General features: G+C 38.6%; 2 protein-coding genes across 3 annotated transcripts; one reads left to right on the top strand and one right to left on the bottom strand.

Moving 5' to 3' along the window:
* The first annotated feature begins 224 nt into the window (after positions 1 to 224).
* LOC143752299 (uncharacterized) lies at positions 225 to 4,778 on the top strand. Its single transcript, XM_077245426.1, has 2 exons — positions 225 to 316; positions 2,358 to 4,778. Exon 2 carries the CDS (start codon positions 2,368 to 2,370, stop codon positions 3,250 to 3,252), a length of 885 nt encoding a protein of 294 aa, XP_077101541.1. The 5' UTR covers positions 225 to 316; positions 2,358 to 2,367; the 3' UTR covers positions 3,253 to 4,778.
* Positions 4,779 to 10,077: 5,299 nt separating this feature from the next.
* LOC143752302 (apoptosis-associated speck-like protein containing a CARD) lies at positions 10,078 to 18,008 on the bottom strand. 2 transcript variants are annotated; one of them, XM_077245429.1, is made up of 4 exons: positions 17,922 to 18,008; positions 14,703 to 14,978; positions 14,580 to 14,622; positions 10,078 to 13,405 (listed from the first exon to the last, which is right to left on the bottom strand). In XM_077245429.1, the coding sequence occupies exons 2-4, from the start codon at positions 14,959 to 14,961 to the stop codon at positions 13,108 to 13,110; spliced, it is 600 nt and encodes a 199-aa protein (XP_077101544.1). In that variant the 5' UTR covers positions 14,962 to 14,978; positions 17,922 to 18,008; the 3' UTR covers positions 10,078 to 13,107. The 2 variants fall into 2 exon arrangements, with proteins under 2 accessions (XP_077101544.1, XP_077101545.1); XM_077245430.1 differs by having other exon boundaries at positions 14,703 to 15,730; positions 17,922 to 17,967.
* Positions 18,009 to 18,020: the final 12 nt, after the last annotated feature.

An 18,020-nucleotide genomic window follows, 5' to 3' on the forward strand; every position in this document is an offset into this window, starting at 1 on the left:
CAAGACAAAACAACAACAACAACAACAAAAACTGAAAAGCTTTACAACAAAAGCCACAAGCAGAACAAAGAGTGTAAGTCCTTGTGTAAGTCTCAAGTCTCAGTGTGTGATTGGCTGGTCACAAGACTGGCAGTGATTGGCTGGAGCAAATGCAAATGGTGAACCAATAGGGGGCAGAATCCTGCAACAGAAAACACACAGAGAGAAAGTAAAACACATACGCCTGTCGCCTGAGGGCGTAACACTCAGATAGTGAGCGAGTCTTCCTGCTTATCTGTTATTCTACAACAGGAGGGTTTAATTCATTTGTAAAGAGGTATGATCTAATTTTCTGTTTCACTTTTGAAAGAAATACTAATGGTATTTTAAACAAGATTATTTATTAGACTATGTCTCTCTGAAGAACTTTTTGACTGGTCAAAATGGTTAGACTGTAAAACTGGACTAGGATGAATGCAGCGTATTATTTAGACTGATATACTGAAAAAGTTTTTAAAGAAACAGAACGATATTAATAATCATCTTAATATTGATTTATAAATAAATACTGTAATGTTGGAGTGTATACTTTGTTTGGCCAGTTGTTTTATACATTTAAATGGTCTTTTTAAGAATCTTCAAAAAATTTGGGAGTGTAAAAGTACAGATGGCAAACATTTCACTCACAGCCAAAAACATATTTGAAAGTAAAAAAGTGTCCACATTTAATTGTACTAAAGTATTTAAAAGTAAAAAGTAAACACTTATATTAACTTTTTAAATCATTTTTTCAAGTTTTCTCATTTAAGAAACCTGTTAAACTGGTCATCCATGTGATCATTGTTCTGATTATGTAAGACTCAGATTATTACGAGACATTAAGCCTTTGCTCCATTTGCATTTCCATTTGCTCCAGCCAATCGCTGCCTGTCTTGTGACCAACCAATCACACGCTGAGAATTGAGACTTACACAAGGAGACTTCTCTTTGTTTATTTTTCTTCTCTTGTGGCTTCTGTTGTAAAGCTTTTCAGGTTTTTTTTTTCTTTCTTCTTTTTGTCTTGTTTTAACTTTATACAATATTTGGGAACAAATTAGGGGCCCTTTACATGTTGCAACATGTACCCTTAACACTGTCTAGTAACGTCAGGGGCTAAAACCAATACCCTGAAACCTGAAACCTGTCAGCAGGTGATTTTACAGTGGCTGGATATTTGGAAATAATGACGTGATCCACTGAACAATGTCATGTAGGTTTGGAATGACGATGATGGCGGGGAAATTATAACCCAATTCTACTAGAAAATGCACCTTATCTGTACTTACACTCCATTACAAGTCATTGGCTGTTTAAAAAAAGGAAAGTCAAATGTATCTATTTTCTTTTATTTAAATGTATTTTATGTACGTATGATTGAGAATTAGAAAAAAACTCATTTCCAATCATTATGGAAAGATGCAAGTCATGATGACATATGACTTTGTACTTTTAAATCTACATGAAATTGTAAAAATTACAAAGTCTTATTTTTTCCTTGTAAATGTAGGAATGATAGTACAAGTATTCGATTAAAAAAAAAACGTAAAATAATACTTTAATAGTAAAGTACTTTTACTCAAATATTTGAATACCCTAATAAATAACACCCTCTGAAATTGTCCGCATCCTGTCTCCTGTTGTGTGTCTCCAGGCCTCTAGAGGTCACCTGTGTTCCCCTCGGCCTTAACCTCGTGTGTCCTTGTTAGCGTTATCCAGGTGCCTTGTTCCCCCTAGTTTATTTTAGCTGTTTTTCCCCTTGTTCCTCACTCGGTTTCTGAGTCTTGGCTATGCGTCTCCTGCTGTGTCCTTCCAAACTATCCAAGCTAAGGTGTTCTTGATTTTGTTTTTCTCCCCTCGTGGAGTTATTTTATTTCTCTCCTGTGACTGTTTTCATTATCACTACTGTTAGTAATACCTCTTTCTGAGAAGAACTTTTGTTGGATTACCTTTGACTTACAAAGTACCTTTTTTCTTCCTCCTCTGTGGCTCAGTGGTAGATCTCTCAGCTCACCACACCTGAGACTCGAGATCAGCCTGGATTGTGACAAAAAGAAGTTAATTCTAACTAATAAATAACACCCTCTGAAATAAGTTAAAATAATTCAAAGATAAGTTAAAATAATTCTCACTCAATATTTCATGGCTGTGTTCAATATTTTGCTTATTGAACACATACCCACTAAATGAAGTATCTCATTGCTTACTTAATTGAAATGTGTCCTCCGTGTTATTACTGTATTCAATTGAATACTTCTCAGAAATGTGATCTTGTATTTTAATAGAAACCTATATATATATATATATATATATATATATATATATTCCTCTCTCCTCCTAAGGTACAGGACCATGATGGAAACATTAAATGAATTATCCCAGCTGAGAGACTCAGGGTTTGGACGACCCTGGCCCAGACACGGACTCAGTCTCCTCTACTGGTTTGCCAAAGACTGTGTTTCTTTTGGCAATGACAATGTCATGCTCTCTGAATGTGACCCAGCCGATGGAGATTTCGGTTTTCACTATTTTGAGAACAGATATGACGAATATGGGGATAAACTTCTCCCAGACATAGATTTCCCTTACTATGTGGTTGGAAATCTAAATTCACCAGGAGCTGAAGAACTTCCTGAATACGTCTCAAAAGACAACTCTACTGACCAGCAAAACAGCAACATAGACCGCATCATTGTCAGTCTCTACGATGAGGAGGAGTTTCATAGAGTTTATGCAACTCAACACCACGACCGCTCAAACTACGATCCAAACGCCACTTACCGGATCTCCAGAGGCCTTCTCATGATCATCAGGAGGATGTGTTTAGATACGTTTCTGGAGAAGATGGATTATAATACACATATAGAGCCTTTCTTACCAACAACTGTCTTCGATTACAGACCTCTAACTACAAACACAGTCAGACCAAATTTCACCATGGTCACTCCTTCATCCAGTGATTCAGACGACAGTGAGCATGAGATAGAAGAGGACAAGAAAAGAGGTCATTACCCATACAAACAGCCTCTCTTACCAAAACCTGTCGTCAATTACAGACCTCCAACTACAAACACAGTCAGACCTAATTCCACTTGGATCACTATACCATCCAGTGATTCAGGCGACAGTGAGTCTTCTGAAACACAGACTAGTGATACTATAATCCAGATGCCTAGAAATACACAAAACCCCTCACAGGACCTGGGATTCTTGGAAAGATTCTGCACCATACTTTAAAACAAACTATCTTCTACTGCTGCACTCAAATGCTTTGGAAATCTTCCACATAATGTGCGTTCCAGTGATTTTGGTTGAACTCACTGGATAACTTCATATTTCTCTCTCCCTTGACTACAAAGACAAGGAAATAATGAATATTAAAAATATTTTCACTCTTGCCACCACAAAGATTGATGTGAAATCAAACTTGGTCTCATCAGAACCGAGTGTTTCCAGGTGAGCTTTATTAATATTCTTCTTTTACGGAACACAACATGTGAACACACTTATTGTACAGTCACACTGATAAACAATAATAATTAGTTTTCTGGTTGTGAAAGGCTGCAGAGCACGCTCAGTTTGATCACTACTATTCAAGGCCAAAGACAAAAGTTTTTCATGTTAACTAATGTGGTTTCTTATATAGATAAATGAGATGTTATTGTAAAGCTTTAAAGAAAATCTCAGTTTTCTCAGGCAAACTGCTCAATTCTATTCAATTAAATGTATGTGTTTGCTTAAAAATAAAGCACTGATAAAGATTTTAGTAAGCATTAATCAGTTCAATGCAGTTACAGTTGTGCACATGGCACAAGAACAGACTTGGAAAGTTATCATTAGCTTAAATACTTTATTGCCTTTATTATGTTATTTTTAAATGACTGGCATCCCATTGCAGCAGTTATGTCATGTAGTGATGTACTGTACACTTTAAATTGTAATGTAGACTCATGCATTTTCTGTAAAGCTGCTTTGAAACAATATGCATTGCGTAAAGCACTATACAAATAAATGTGAATTTATTGTGCATGTAGTTGTTAAGCTAAATTAATGAATTTATAAGACTGGTTTATTATTTCTATATACTTTAGACATGTAAAACATCCGTGTTTGTGCATTAATGTCTGTAATGTCTTTAAGCTGGGGTTGAAACTGTGACCACAAACACTATTAACTTAAGTGAATGAAAAGCAATAAGCAATATGCATTCACACAGTTGGCTTGAATGTTTCAATATGCGTTGACACAAATTACTCTGTTTGAATGTTTCATTGATATAACATGACACCGAGTTGTTAGAAAAATGCATTGTGACATCACTGCGGGATGACATAAGGAATCAATTTAATTTTTTTATTTTTTTATTTTAACCGGTACACGGAAATTAATCACTAATGAAGTGACTGCAGAATAAATCCTGTTCATTACAGTTTAAATATCCTTTTAGCTTGTTATCTTTGCTCAACTGTCACCTGTTTAAGTTCAAGTTTGTCCTCCATCTGCTTCCTGCGGACTGGACCTCCTGAAGCCCCGCCCTCATCCTCTAGAAGATCCGCGTTCATCCTACTGAAGCTCCGCCCTCATCCTCCTGAAGCTCCGCCCTCACCCTTCTAAAGCTCCGCCCTCACCCTCCTGAAGCTCCGCCCTCATCCACCCTAAAATGAATGGACCAGGCTTCAGAGTTTTGGTCACAGACTCCATCTTGCTATCGTTAAATGTTTATGTATAATATGCATTTTTAGAATACATAATCATATGTCACATTGAATGTGTGTGTGTCTGTGTGTGTCAGAGACTGTGAAAGGACAGAGTCCTCTGGGCGTATTACAGGAAGATCTTAACTTTAGAATCTAATAATCTGTTTGGTAACCATGGCAGTTACAGATAGTACCGCATTTAGGACAAAAGCTATTACAGAACAACATTTCCGGTAACACTTTGCAATAATGGTACATGAATAATCACGTTTTAATGGTTATAATTGGTTATGGGTTTGTAGTTTAAATTTATATTAGGCAATATTCTTTTTCAAATGAAAAACAGTAACATACTGTTAAACATATTACAATAAGATAACTGTAAATTTAATCTTAAACTGCTGTCACCTCTGCTGCCAGTATTTCACTGTTAATTTGTTATTTAAGATTGTTTATAGTGTTATTATGCCTAATTGCCTAATAAACCTTAATTGTCTTTTTCCTTTTGCAGTCTAAACAGCATTTTCCATTCTGATTGATCTGACAACTGAAAAAGGAAAAGCAGTGAGACACTGGTTGAGTGAAATGTTTTGGTCAATGACGAAAATTAAATAATAAAGATTTAAATGGCATAAAAATGTTAACAATCAGAAATAAAGCTGATCGCACATAAAAAAATAAATAAAAGCAGGTCCATTTAAAAACGAAATAATATATTACATAACATAAATTACAATCATATTCAAGCATTAGTTAAGAATATGTTATAATTAAAAAAATATATATAAAGCAGTAAATGAACATAAGAAAAACAAGGTCTTTGCAATATCTTTATAGATTAAGCGTTTCTTCTATTTGATCCGAATAAAAACACATCATTAGTACAATCATAATCACATAAACAGGTGCAAAATTGTTATGGCAAAGGCAGAAATTGACATCAAATGCATCTGACTCTGGTGAACCTAAACCAAAGTAGCAGTGGTCTTAAACTGGAGCAAAAATAAATTACGTTTATACAATAAAATAAAAGTTTATTAAAAATGCTCAAACACAAATTAAATCAACAACAACCTCTCACGAACGTTCGCGTTCCTGCTCTTCACTGGTAATCAAAGACGAATTAAACCGCAAATCCAGCAAATGTGACCAGATTTATTAACACCACTCACCATCTTATAGTCTCTAGAGAACCTGATGTTATTAACTCAAAGCAAAATTCAAACAAAACCCCAAAGCTGACTGCTACCTCACAGAAGAAACGCACGAGTGAATTAGAAAAGAAGCGTCTAATTGACTGTTAATTTAAAGGATTAGTTCACCTCAAAATGAAAATGTCCTAATAATTTACTCTCCCCAATGCCATCCAAGATATCCATGTCTTTCTTTCCTCGGTGGAAGAGAAAATAAGTTTTTTGAGGAAAACATTTCTGGATTTTTCTTCGAATAATGGACTTCAATGACAACCAGCGTTTTGAAGTCCAAATTAATGCAGTTTCAAAGATCTTTGAAGTGCTTCAACGGCTGTGCACGATCACAGCTGAGGAGGAGGGGCTTATCTAGCGAAACGATAGGTCATTTTCTAAAAAAAATATAAATATACTTACTTTTTAACTACAACTGTTCGGATTGATCTGCAACGCGCCGGGAACTACAGAATCACGTTGAAAGGTCACGCTTGATGTCGCGGGCGCCGGCGGAAGTACCGCCCCACTCGACCGTGCGAAGGAGGATAGTTCAAATTGTATTCTATGTTGAATGACATATTTATGTCTTTGTGTGATATTATTGTTTAAAATGGTCCTTACGTGTGCGTATCCTGGGTGTTTAAATCTTTTAAAACCTAAACCAACCAGTCAATCAATCAATCTTTATTTATATAGCACTTTATAGCATCCACCAGGTGTCCAAAGTGCTTCACATCAGGTACAAATAAACAGCACAACATTCAAATAAAAACAGAGAAAAAAGAAAACAAAAGCATGAAGCATAAAAGACCCAGTAAGCTAGATATGGTTACTAAAAATCATCAGAAAAATAATTGCACCACTACTGCATGTTAAAATGCCATTCTAAACAAATAAGTTTTAAGTTTTGTTTTAAAAAGTACAACATCCGTTATAGTACGAATGTCGGGGGGAGCTTGTTCCAGAGTTTAGGGCCAGCAACAGCGAAGGGCCTATCGCCCCACTGTTTGTACCTCGACTTCGGGACCTCTGTTGATCAGAAGAACGCAGCAACCGATTTTGACCATCCAGAGTTAGAGGCTCAGACAAGTATTCAGGGGCTAGCCCATTCACAGCTTTAAAGACAAACAATAAAATCTTAAAATCAATCCTAAAACGCACCGGAAGCCGGTGTAGAGTAAATCGAACTGGAGTGATGTGTGCACTTCTAGGTGTACTTGTTAAAAAGCGAGCAGCTGAAGAGACGTGAAAGAGATTTTTTGATTCAGACCAACATAAAGAGCATTGCAATAATCAAGCCTTGAACTAATAAAGGTATGTAAAGCCTTTTCTAGATCATGTCTGTTAAGAAAAGGCTTAACTTTAGTCAAAAGACGAAGTTGGAAGAAGCTCGTTTTATCCACATTGCTAATCTGTTTATCAAATTTCATGCCGCAATCAAAAGTCACGCCAAAATTTCTGACAGTTTGCCTGACACACGAAGTCAAAGCTCCCAGACTTAAAGCTGGACTGATTGACCTGCATTTTGTATTGAAGATAATGCATTCAGTTTTATCTTCGTTCAAATTAAGAAAGTTCAGAGAAAGCCACAACTTAATATCATCAATGCCATTTTGCAGACGATTTAATGCAATATTGTCATTAGTTTTCATAGGCAGATACATTTGCAGATCAACTGCATAACAATGAAATGACAGATTATGCTTGTTTATTATAGCCCCTAACGGCAACATATATAAAGAGAACAGGGTGGGGCCGAGAATCGAACCCTGGGGCACACCGCAGTAGAGGAGCAGACGATGAGGAGAAATCACCCATTGTGACAGAGAAACTCCTATTTGTCAAATAGGAGCTAAACCATTTAAGTGCAGAGCCTTGAATGCCTACACAATGCTCAAGGCGTGCGAGAAGGACTGCATGGTCCACTGTATCAAAAGCTGCTGTTAGGTCCAGAAGCACTAATACAGTAGGATCTCATTGTGAACCCTTAGCAGTGCCGACTCAGTGTTTGAGAAATTTAAATCTCGTTTTAGATCACGTTATAGCACTGAGTTCTGTTGTAGAAAGGCTTGTAACTGATCAAAAACAAGTTTTCCCAACACCTTCGAAAGAAAGGGCAGATGTGAGACTGGTCTAAAATTAGACACCACATTAGGATCAAGATTGGGTTTTTTAAGTGGGGGTCTAACCACGGCATGTTTAAAAGCATCCGGGACAGAGCCAGAACTGAGACAAAAATTAAAAAACATAAGTAAACTCGACCCAAGAGTGCTAAAAATCTCCTTGAACATCGAGGCAGGAACAATATCTAAGGGTGCTTTCACACCTGGATCGATTGGAGACGTGGTTCCGATACAAAGGGGCGTTTCCCTTTTGGCCCGGTTTGTTTGGTCATATGTGAACACAACAATCACACTCTGAATCGGAACAAAACAACCGAGGCGGTCTCGGCTCGGTTCCATACGAACCCTGGAGCGGTTCGATTGTAGTGAGAACACAACCGACCCACGAACTTTTGGCAAGGTGGTCTCGTACCTTTATGTACTGCTGTCGGAGTTTTTTCGCCTTTCGCACTGCTCGACGGACCGTTCATAACCCCTCTCTTTCATTTTATAGCTGATCTTCTTGTACACTTCGGTGTTTTTGTGTGTAGTGTCCAACATCCGGGAGATGTGTTCTTCCGACCAAATATCTATGAGGCATTTAACCTCTTCGTAGCACCAAGTCAACCCGCGATTCATTTTGTGTTAGGCTACTGTTGTCATGGCGATGTCCCACAATGGAATGCGCGACCTGCACGCATGAGGTAGTGACGTAAGGAAAGCCCTGGAAGGGTGCGCGATTTGGACCGCTTTACAACAGTGTGGTGTGAACAGAGTGACATATTAAATTGATTCGGAACAAAGTATTCTGTTTCAGATCTGTTCCGGAACAAAACAAATCGATCCAGGTGTGGAAGCACCCTAAAACACAGTAGGTAGGTTTCATGTGGCTTACAACCTCAGCGAGCAACGACAGAGAGATAGGCTTAAATTCCCCCAAAAACAGCAGAATGCACTGGATCAGCAGGTACAACACACTAAGATCAACACTAGCATTTTAGCATTTTGAAACAGCGACGCCTAGAGACTGAAGGTACAGGTTTAGGAGGTTGAGGGAACACTGATCTCAAATTTATAGGGGAAGTGATCCAGATATTTTTTTTTCAAGTTTTTTTTTTTTTCGAGCGTGACCTTTAAACGTGATGACGTAGTTCCCGGCGCGTTGCAGATCAGCTCAATCAGAACAATTGTAGTTAAAAAGTATATATATATATATATATATATATATATATATATATATATATATATATATCCGCAAGATAAGCCCCTCCACAGCTGCGATCGTGCACAGCCGTTGAAGCACTTCAAAAACCTTTGAAACTGCATTGATTTGGACTTCAAAACGCTGGTTGTCATTGAAGTCCATTATTCGAAGAAAAATCCAGAAATGTTTTCCTCAAAAAACTTATTTTCTCTTCCACCGAGGAAAGAAAGACATGGATATCTTGGATGGCATTGGGGAGAGTAAATTATTAGGAAATTTTCATTTTGAGGTGAACTCATCCTTTAAGCGCGTGAAACACAACTTCCGCTCGTGACCTAGACCGGCACCTCTGATTGGCTGTAGGAAGCACCTGGAGATAAAAACCCCTTAAAATTAACCAAATCTCTAATATAGCACTATGAATATATTTTAGTGATGATGTGATTAATTAGAATCAGAGAAGTCAAGAACTGCGAAATAAATATTTTATCATACAGCTCTGTGCTTTACCTGACATACATGAGAATGTCAGTTTATCAAAAACCAATATAAACGGTAATGAATAATCCATTCAAATGAGAGTTCAGTGTGAGATGATGTCAGTGTTTATTGACATGTTATTTACATGTGTTTAGTAACATCATCACATTATCAAGTAACGCGGACAGTTCACCTTAAATGAACATGGTCATCATTTACTCACCCTCATGTCATTTCAAACCTGTATGACTTTCTTTCTTCTGTGGAACAAAAAATAAGATATTTTGCAATCTTTAAGATCAACTGTAGTCATTTTCACTATGGGTGAATACATGTCATTTTTAGAAAACAGTCGTGAATTTTCATTCTAACACATCAGCAAACAGACATAATGCTTTCAATTATGGAATTTATTGAAATTTTACAAAGTCATTTGGTTAGTAAAAACAAAAAAATACACATTTATCTGATTTCTTTGTAATGTTAGTATGAATTAATATTTTGGAAGATAGTCAAAGCTGCCATGTATATTTGGTTAAAGCAATATTTTCCCTGAATCATCACTAGAAAAGTCTTCAGTTTGTGTTCAGCAGTTTTAAAGTCCCTGTAAAGTCAAAATTAAGTATGTGTTCTGAGTTTGTCACACAACAGAAAAATGTGTTATTAGCCACCCAGCCAAATTTGAATGATAAAAAAAGCCGGCAAGTACATAAAATAAGCTATCAAAATCTTGAAAAAATGAGCAGTAGTCTCTGCTCTCGAACGCTGGCTGCGCTGAAACCACGCCCACTCGCGGTAAAGCTGCCGTCAGTTACTGCGGACTACCTACTATAATTACTGTATAACATAAGCACACCACACAAGGCAACTTACACTCATTGGTGGGCACCATAGACTGTAAAGAAATATGGACGTAGTGTCCGTGACGTCACCCGTAGGTTTCTGAACAGCGTTTTTGAAGCCTAAAGTGGGCGGAGTCGGCCGTCGCCATCTTGGAAGCGCGTCACTCCCGGATAAATGAAAATGGGCAAAAAGGCGGGACGTGGGTGGAGTTGAGTAATATATAGTTAAAAGAGTGACATAACTAAACGTGAGACTATGTGTATTGTGATGCATTATTATTCTGCTAGATATAATAATAGAATGTATTATCATGCAGCAACTTACAATATTTGCTCTGAGCGTGTGTGTGACAGTGATTCATGCGCATACATGTCAGTCAGCGTGGCATCGCACGTCAAGTTCGTAGAGAGCTTTATTCAGTCCATTTCAAATTCTGATAGATATTACCTAAAGTTCAAGTAATGCACTAGAAATTTAAGGGATGGAGAGAAAGCACTGACACCTGCAGGATTTCATCTGACGGTACTTTTTATTGAACACTAAAAAGTTAAGTCTGTTCCCTAAGATCAACGAATGTGAACGAGTGTGGCCTCTATATCTTAGACGTTTTTAAATCTTAACTCCAAAAACCAACGAAATTGTCAGACATCCATGAGTGCATGTTCACATAGGAAAACAACTGAAGAACAGCACTGGTCTTTCGATACTCGACAACGGCGTGGGCGAAGGTATAAGGCGTGTATTAAATTGTATGAAATAATCCGGAAAAAAGTACAAACACGGCAGAGATGGCGAGTTCAGCAGCTGGAATCAGCTGACATGACGGCTAACAGAGAGCAGACAAACGGCTAACAGCAGCGCAATCCACCTGTCACTCAAGTGGCCACACCCTTGATTATGCAGCATTTTAAGGCTTAATATAATTTAAACGGATGAGTTATAAAAAAATGTGCCCCCCTCACAGTTGTCACGAAGGGCAAAATTAGCTGTATAGACCAAAACAACTTAAGACACCAGGCTGTAAACATATTTGTTTCTGTGGTAAAGTTGGGCATTTTAACATGGGGGAGATACAGATTTGACTCACTTTTGCTCCCAGCCTCAAGCGGCCAGGCGATGAATTCCAGTTTAATTCACTTCCGTGTTGGTTTCAAGAGAGAGACAGGGAGGTTGCCGCTTAGTGGGCACGCACTGCCGACGATTGCACCAGTTGGTGGCGCGGCGGGAGGATGAAGGAAGAGGCGGGAGATAGTCCATTCACCAGTAATGGCGGATTATCACTGAATCCCAGTTGTCTCCGACGAAAGTTTTTAAAACTATCTCGTGTAAAATGATCACTACAGAGGCGGGTGTTAGCTGTGATCCTCAGCTCACGATTGAGCGCCAAACTGATGTGAATGTGCTCTATTTATATTGTTAGGGGAGGGGCCTGCCTCATTGGCCTCAGTGCGTCATCAAGTAGGGGCGTGTCCAGGAGCTCAGGGGCTCCAGTGCGTCATCAAGTAGGGGCGTGTCCAGTAGCTCAGGGGCTCCAGTGCGTCATCAAGTAGGGGCGTGTCCAGGAGCTCAGGGGCTCCAGTGCGTCATCAAGTAGGGGCGTGTCCAGGAGCTCAGGGGCTCCAGTGCGTCATCAAGTAGGGGCGTGTCCAGGAGCTCAGGGGCTCCAGTGCATCATCAAGTAGGGGCGTGTCCAGGAGCTCAGGCGCTCCAGTGCGTCATCAAGTAGGGGCGTGTCCAGGAGCTCAGGGGCTCCAGTGCGTCATCAAGTAGGGGCGTGTCCAGGAGCTCAGGCGCTCCAGTGCGTCATCAAGTAGGGGCGTGTCCAGGAGCTCAGGCGCTCCAGTGCGTCATCAAGTAGGGGCGTGTCCAGGAGCTCAGGGGCTCCAGTGCGTCATCAAGTAGGGGCGTGTCCAGGAGCTCAGGGGCTCCAGTGCGTCATCAAGTAGGGGCGTGTCCAGGAGCTCAGGGGCTCCAGTGCGTCATCAAGTAGGGGCGTGTCCAGGAGCTCAGGGGCTCCAGTGCATCATCAAGTAGGGGCGTGTCCAGGAGCTCAGGCGCTCCAGTGCGTCATCAAGTAGGGGCGTGTCCAGGAGCTCAGGGGCTCCAGTGCGTCATCAAGTAGGGGCGTGTCCAGGAGCTCAGGCGCTCCAGTGCGTCATCAAGTAGGGGCGTGTCCAGGAGCTCAGGGGCTCCAGTGCGTCATCAAGTAGGGGCGTGTCCAGGAGCTCAGGGGCTCCAGTGCATCATCAAGTAGGGGCGTGTCCAGGAGCTCAGGGGCTCCAGTGCGTCAACAAGTAGGGGCGTGTCCAGGAGCTCCAGTGCATCATCAAGTAGGGGCGTGTCCAGGAGCTCAGGGGCTCCAGTGCCTCACTGAGCCCCGTTTTAGACCCGCCCAAAAAATCCGGAAAATAGCAATGGTGTAAAACTGTTTAACGGTCTAACTCCACAATTCAGAACTTCACAGTCTTTGTAATATGTTTTAGCAATACATTTCTAACATTTATAATGTGCTTAGAATTTTTTTTTAAGAATTGCCTTTACAGGGACTTTAAACACATGCAGCTTGAGCTGACCAATGTTCAAAAGTGGTAAAGCTTCTCTTCCTGAAGAACTGAGATGAATTTAGCTTTCACAGGATCTTTGTGTTTGCGTATAATGTTACAGATCTTTCTCATGCTCTCCTGACTGGTTAAACTCTGTGTGATTTCTGAATATTGTTCCTCATGAAGTAGTTTCTGCTGACACAGTTTATCTGCAATGATCTGGGCATTTGTAAACCCCTGAATGATTTCTGACCAATGCTTATCAAAATATCTTGCTTTATCTGCATCACTATTCAGACACGGCTCGTCTTTCTCCAGATGTTTCTCAGAGAACCTGTAGCACAGATAGAAGCAGAAAGAAAAAGTGAGACAAACAGGAAACTAGCAAGTATATGATACACCTGAAAAATAAGCAAATTTAAGCATTTCATGACAGGCAGGAAAAATACATGGCGTGTAAATGTTTTAAAGCTGCAGTCCGTAGTTTTTCCTCTGTCGCCATCTCTGTTCGAAATCTGCAACTGCAGTTATTCAGGGAGTGATCAGCTTTACGTGGGTTGTGCCTCGGCACGGCACAGCGCGGATGAATCCGATGTTTTGAGGCGAATGTGCGGCTGTCAGTCGCCGCCGCTTCTACTTTTGGGAAGTATGACCAACATAAGAATTTCACCAGAAAATGTCGTCTGAACAAGTAACATCCACTTTTGTTCTGACAAACTAAGGGAAACAAGCATTGCAGTAAATCAAGCTGATTAAATCTAACGATCGCTTATCATATCACGTCAAACCGTGCAAATTATACTTTGTATAATTATACTAATTATACTCAAATTGTTAATATTAACAACATCCGCATTGCGTGATTACATTTAATGCCCTTCCGATATTATCCTTGTTTCCGCACGGGCCGGTTGCAGTCTCTTTTCTTCTGTAGTCACTCCGAAGTATTTTGCATTTTACAGCGGGTGAATCTCCAGTTGGTGATTGTCGTTTTAAACCTTCCAAATTGACAATAAACTTACAAGTGCTGTGAGAAAAGGCTATAAATCTCCAGCTCAACATCCTCACACTCGGAGTCTAATAGCCGAGACTCTTCTTTATGTGTACAGATGTGATACCGTTTTGAATCGAGATACGGCAAGCAATTGTTTTGAACACTGGCTGATTATGTACTTGCTCAATTTTATTTTGGATCATTTTTAACCCAAAAAAGTTACGGACTGCAGCTTTAAAAACACTCACCATTGGCAGGTGTGACAGTATTTTTTTTTCTGCTTCTGTTTTCTTGTCAACATGAAAGCTATATTCTCTATCAATAAGCTGAAGTATTCCTCACATGTATTATACATCAGTGTTTTAAAGGTGATTTTTTTTTTTTTAATAACTACGTTTACAGAAAGTGGGCTAATTTGTACTGTAAAATTGCAATATCAAGATGATAATATCATATTAACTTGGATGTATTTTTGTTGTTGTGAAGAGAACATTGAACTATTAGTCAGACTCACCCGGTTGTGTGTGTATCGCTGTTGTTTCTCTCAGGATGAGACACTGTAGAGTAATAATACACATTAAATCCAGCATAGAGTGAATGTGTTTTTGAGAGTGAGTGAGTGAGTGTGTTTGTTTACCTTTCTTGTGTTCGTTCTCTAGCTGTTCGGCCAGATAATTCTGGTTGACCTTCCTCAGGATGTTCACTGTGATCTTCACAGCTTCTTCTTGTCCAAAACACGCCACCATCTTGTCCACTGTTTTTAAACGATCTGCGTTCTCCATTTCAGACTTTGAAATACACTCATGATTCTTTGTTAAGTGCCACTGAAACAGCTTCAGGTCATCTTGTAGAAGATCCATCAGTGAGTTCAAGAGCAGCTCCTCAACAGACGCCATATTCCTTCACGGATTCACTTCAGCAGGACAAAGAGAAAAAGACTAAGTAATTACACTCTAAACACATGGAAACTAAACTAAAGCAATGCTTAATTGCGCTTTAAGCAACGATCCCTTCAATTTAAAATTTATGAGGTTATTACTTTCCAACAGGTTTCATTTACTGCCATCTTCTGGTCAAACAGCAGAAGTGTGTTCTGTGTCCCATTACAGCAGCTCATTCTAAAACATGTCCTGTATTATTCATTAAACTAACAATGTAAATATAAGCATCACACTCACACAAGTGTCTCTATTATATTCTATTCACCTCCACTTGCAATCAGTAACACACAAATGAAGGACGTCGTTATTTTTACTCGCCTCAAACTCTGCGTCCCATTTACAGTAGTCATTTGAAGTGGATCCAAAAAGTTCATTAAAGTTTTTGATCCGCTTCAATTGTTGATACTGTAGTATAAGTGATCAGGTCAGTAATCAGGATACTACAAACCAGGGGCGGTGCTAGGGGTGGGCAGTTTGTTGTTCAAATGTTTTTATTACCATGCATTTTTATTAGAATTTAATTAATTAAATGTCGATCTATCTCTCGACTCTCACATCTACAGTGTCCCTTAATATACGTCATTCACAACCGACAAGAACCGCCCACTCAGGCTAGTGCTTCTGACTGACATGTGAACTGGCCAACCATCGATGAGAAGTTCAGCGTCTGTACGATCATCCAGCCAATGAAATTAGATATTTTGGAGCCAGGCGGTTTGTTGATCTGTAAGTTAGTAAAATGGATATTTCAAAATTCTTCCAAAAAAGAAAGTAAAACACCCCCAGCCAGCACTAAAATAAGATAAAACAGCTTCAGCTGGTATCTGTAACTTTTAATCATAGTGTCATATTTCTTATTCGGTTTTAAATTGTGTCTGATTTACATTTTGATCGTCTAACAGTTAATGGTTGCAGGACACATGAACTCACACACACGAGCATTTTTAGAGCGTTATATGTTTGGTTAACATGACCTGGTGTCAGGGCAACAACTCAATTAAAAAGATAATAAAAGTAAAGAAAATATTTCGCTAACGAAAATGGTTTCAAACAAAGCATCACGGTGTTTACTGAATGAATTTGCTTGTAAACGATTCACTGACCCCGCCATTCAAAAAACATTTCTTACTTTTTTTCTAAATGAATCATCCGTTTTAAATGAATCGATTGAATAAACCGACTCACTCATGAAGGCAGTGGCTTGCCGCCATCTAGTGGCAAAGTACCATTCTAATTTTTTCAATATTTCATATTTCTGTCTCCCAAATTTGATACATTAGTCTCATACATACGATAATTTATGCAAATTGTAAGTGCTGTGTAAAATGCATGTTCAAGTGCTCCTTCAAAAATATAAGTGTATAGAGCCATGTGTTTATAATTATACTTGGCTTTAAGCGTTTGTGTGTGTATTATGTATGTGAGTGTATATGTATAAAGTAAAAATAAGGTAGCCTATAAAATGTATTGTGCTTGAAGAATGCGTGAAGATTTTTTTTGTGTTATTATAGAGATTCTTTATAGTCACCTCTTTTTATCTATTCTCACAAAAATCATGTTGTTAAGTGAAGGCCATTTATTAAAACAATAATAGAGCTGAGCTTGCTATTTTTTTACCATGTCTCAGATGAGTCAGCAATGCTATTGCATTGCAATTGACCTGATGTTGAACTTGACCTGATGTTGAACTTGACCCTTGACCTGATGTTGAACTTGACCTGATGTTGAACTTGACCCTTGACCTGATGTTGAACTTGACCCTTGACCTGATGTTGAACTTGACCCTTGACCTGATGTTGAACTTGACCCTTGACCTGATGTTGAACTTGACCTGATGTTGAACTTGACCTGTGCTTGTTTGTAAATTGCATCTTGTAATGTTTGGCATTCTTACACTTTGGAATGCATTATTGCATTTTTGTTGATGAGGGTGGATTAATGTTTCAGTTTAACTCTGTGTGACATTGTGGCTTTTAATTTTAATAAGCCAGACAGATTTACCTTGTTAAAAAAACAATAAAAAAACAAATATAAAACATTTTATTTAAAGTTTATTCCTTGTATCCTGACACATACATGGATTTCTCTGATATCCACTCACCCTAGAACCGCCCCTGCTACAAACCATGTTGGCCTATTGTTTTAAACTATTATTTAATCAATAGAAATAATCCGAGAACACAAAACTTCCTATTTATGCTTTAATATGTACGATTTTGTAACTTGTATCACTGACACTGTACCACAATTCTACATTTCTTATATGTGCCAAATAACAAACATTAAAAAAATAAATAAAGATACAAACAAACCAAAGTATTCTTTTCACACAACGCCTCGTTAGGTTATATATAAAATAATAATAATAACCTAAAGAAAATTACCTGCAGGGATGTTTGGGATCGTTCGTGTTTGGTGGGAAGAATTGAAAAAGTTGTAACTTTGTGAAATTGCCATGTAGGATAGGATCTGACTAAGGATGTTTCTATAGGTTCCTTATGTCATAAATATGATTTACCAACTCTCAACCTTATTTTGCAATGCGGAAGTAAGCCATTTTCTTTTAATGTGAAACTTTCGATTCATTAATATAATAGGTAGGCTAACTTAGAAGAATAACAACAAAGTGCAGTAAAAAATTTTTTGCTACAAATCAGTGTGTTTATGATAATGAAATTATAATTCCATTATAACAATTAAAATATTGCAATAAAGCAGCATAACAGACCGTGTTTGTACAGTAACTGGAAGCGGATGACACCGGCAAGCCAGAAACATTAAAGTTGCAAATGGTCTAGCCCGCTCTTTTGTTAAAATAGATCAAATATATGTCGAAACATTAATATAAGTTATAAGAATACCGATATTGAACAGATAACTTACCACAGACATTAAAAACTTTTGTTTGTACGTACCGGTCAAATGGCGTCTTGTCATGCACAAAGAATTCTAGATTTCGATTTCGAAAAAAAGTATATAGTATGTGTTTTCAAATAAATCCTGGCGGGGGGGGG

The sequence above is a fragment of the Siphateles boraxobius genome, unplaced genomic scaffold, assembly GCF_051911475.1.
Source record: "Siphateles boraxobius isolate OS27281-9 unplaced genomic scaffold, OSU_SipBor_1 260, whole genome shotgun sequence".
Classification (NCBI taxonomy): Eukaryota; Metazoa; Chordata; class Actinopteri; order Cypriniformes; family Leuciscidae; genus Siphateles; species Siphateles boraxobius.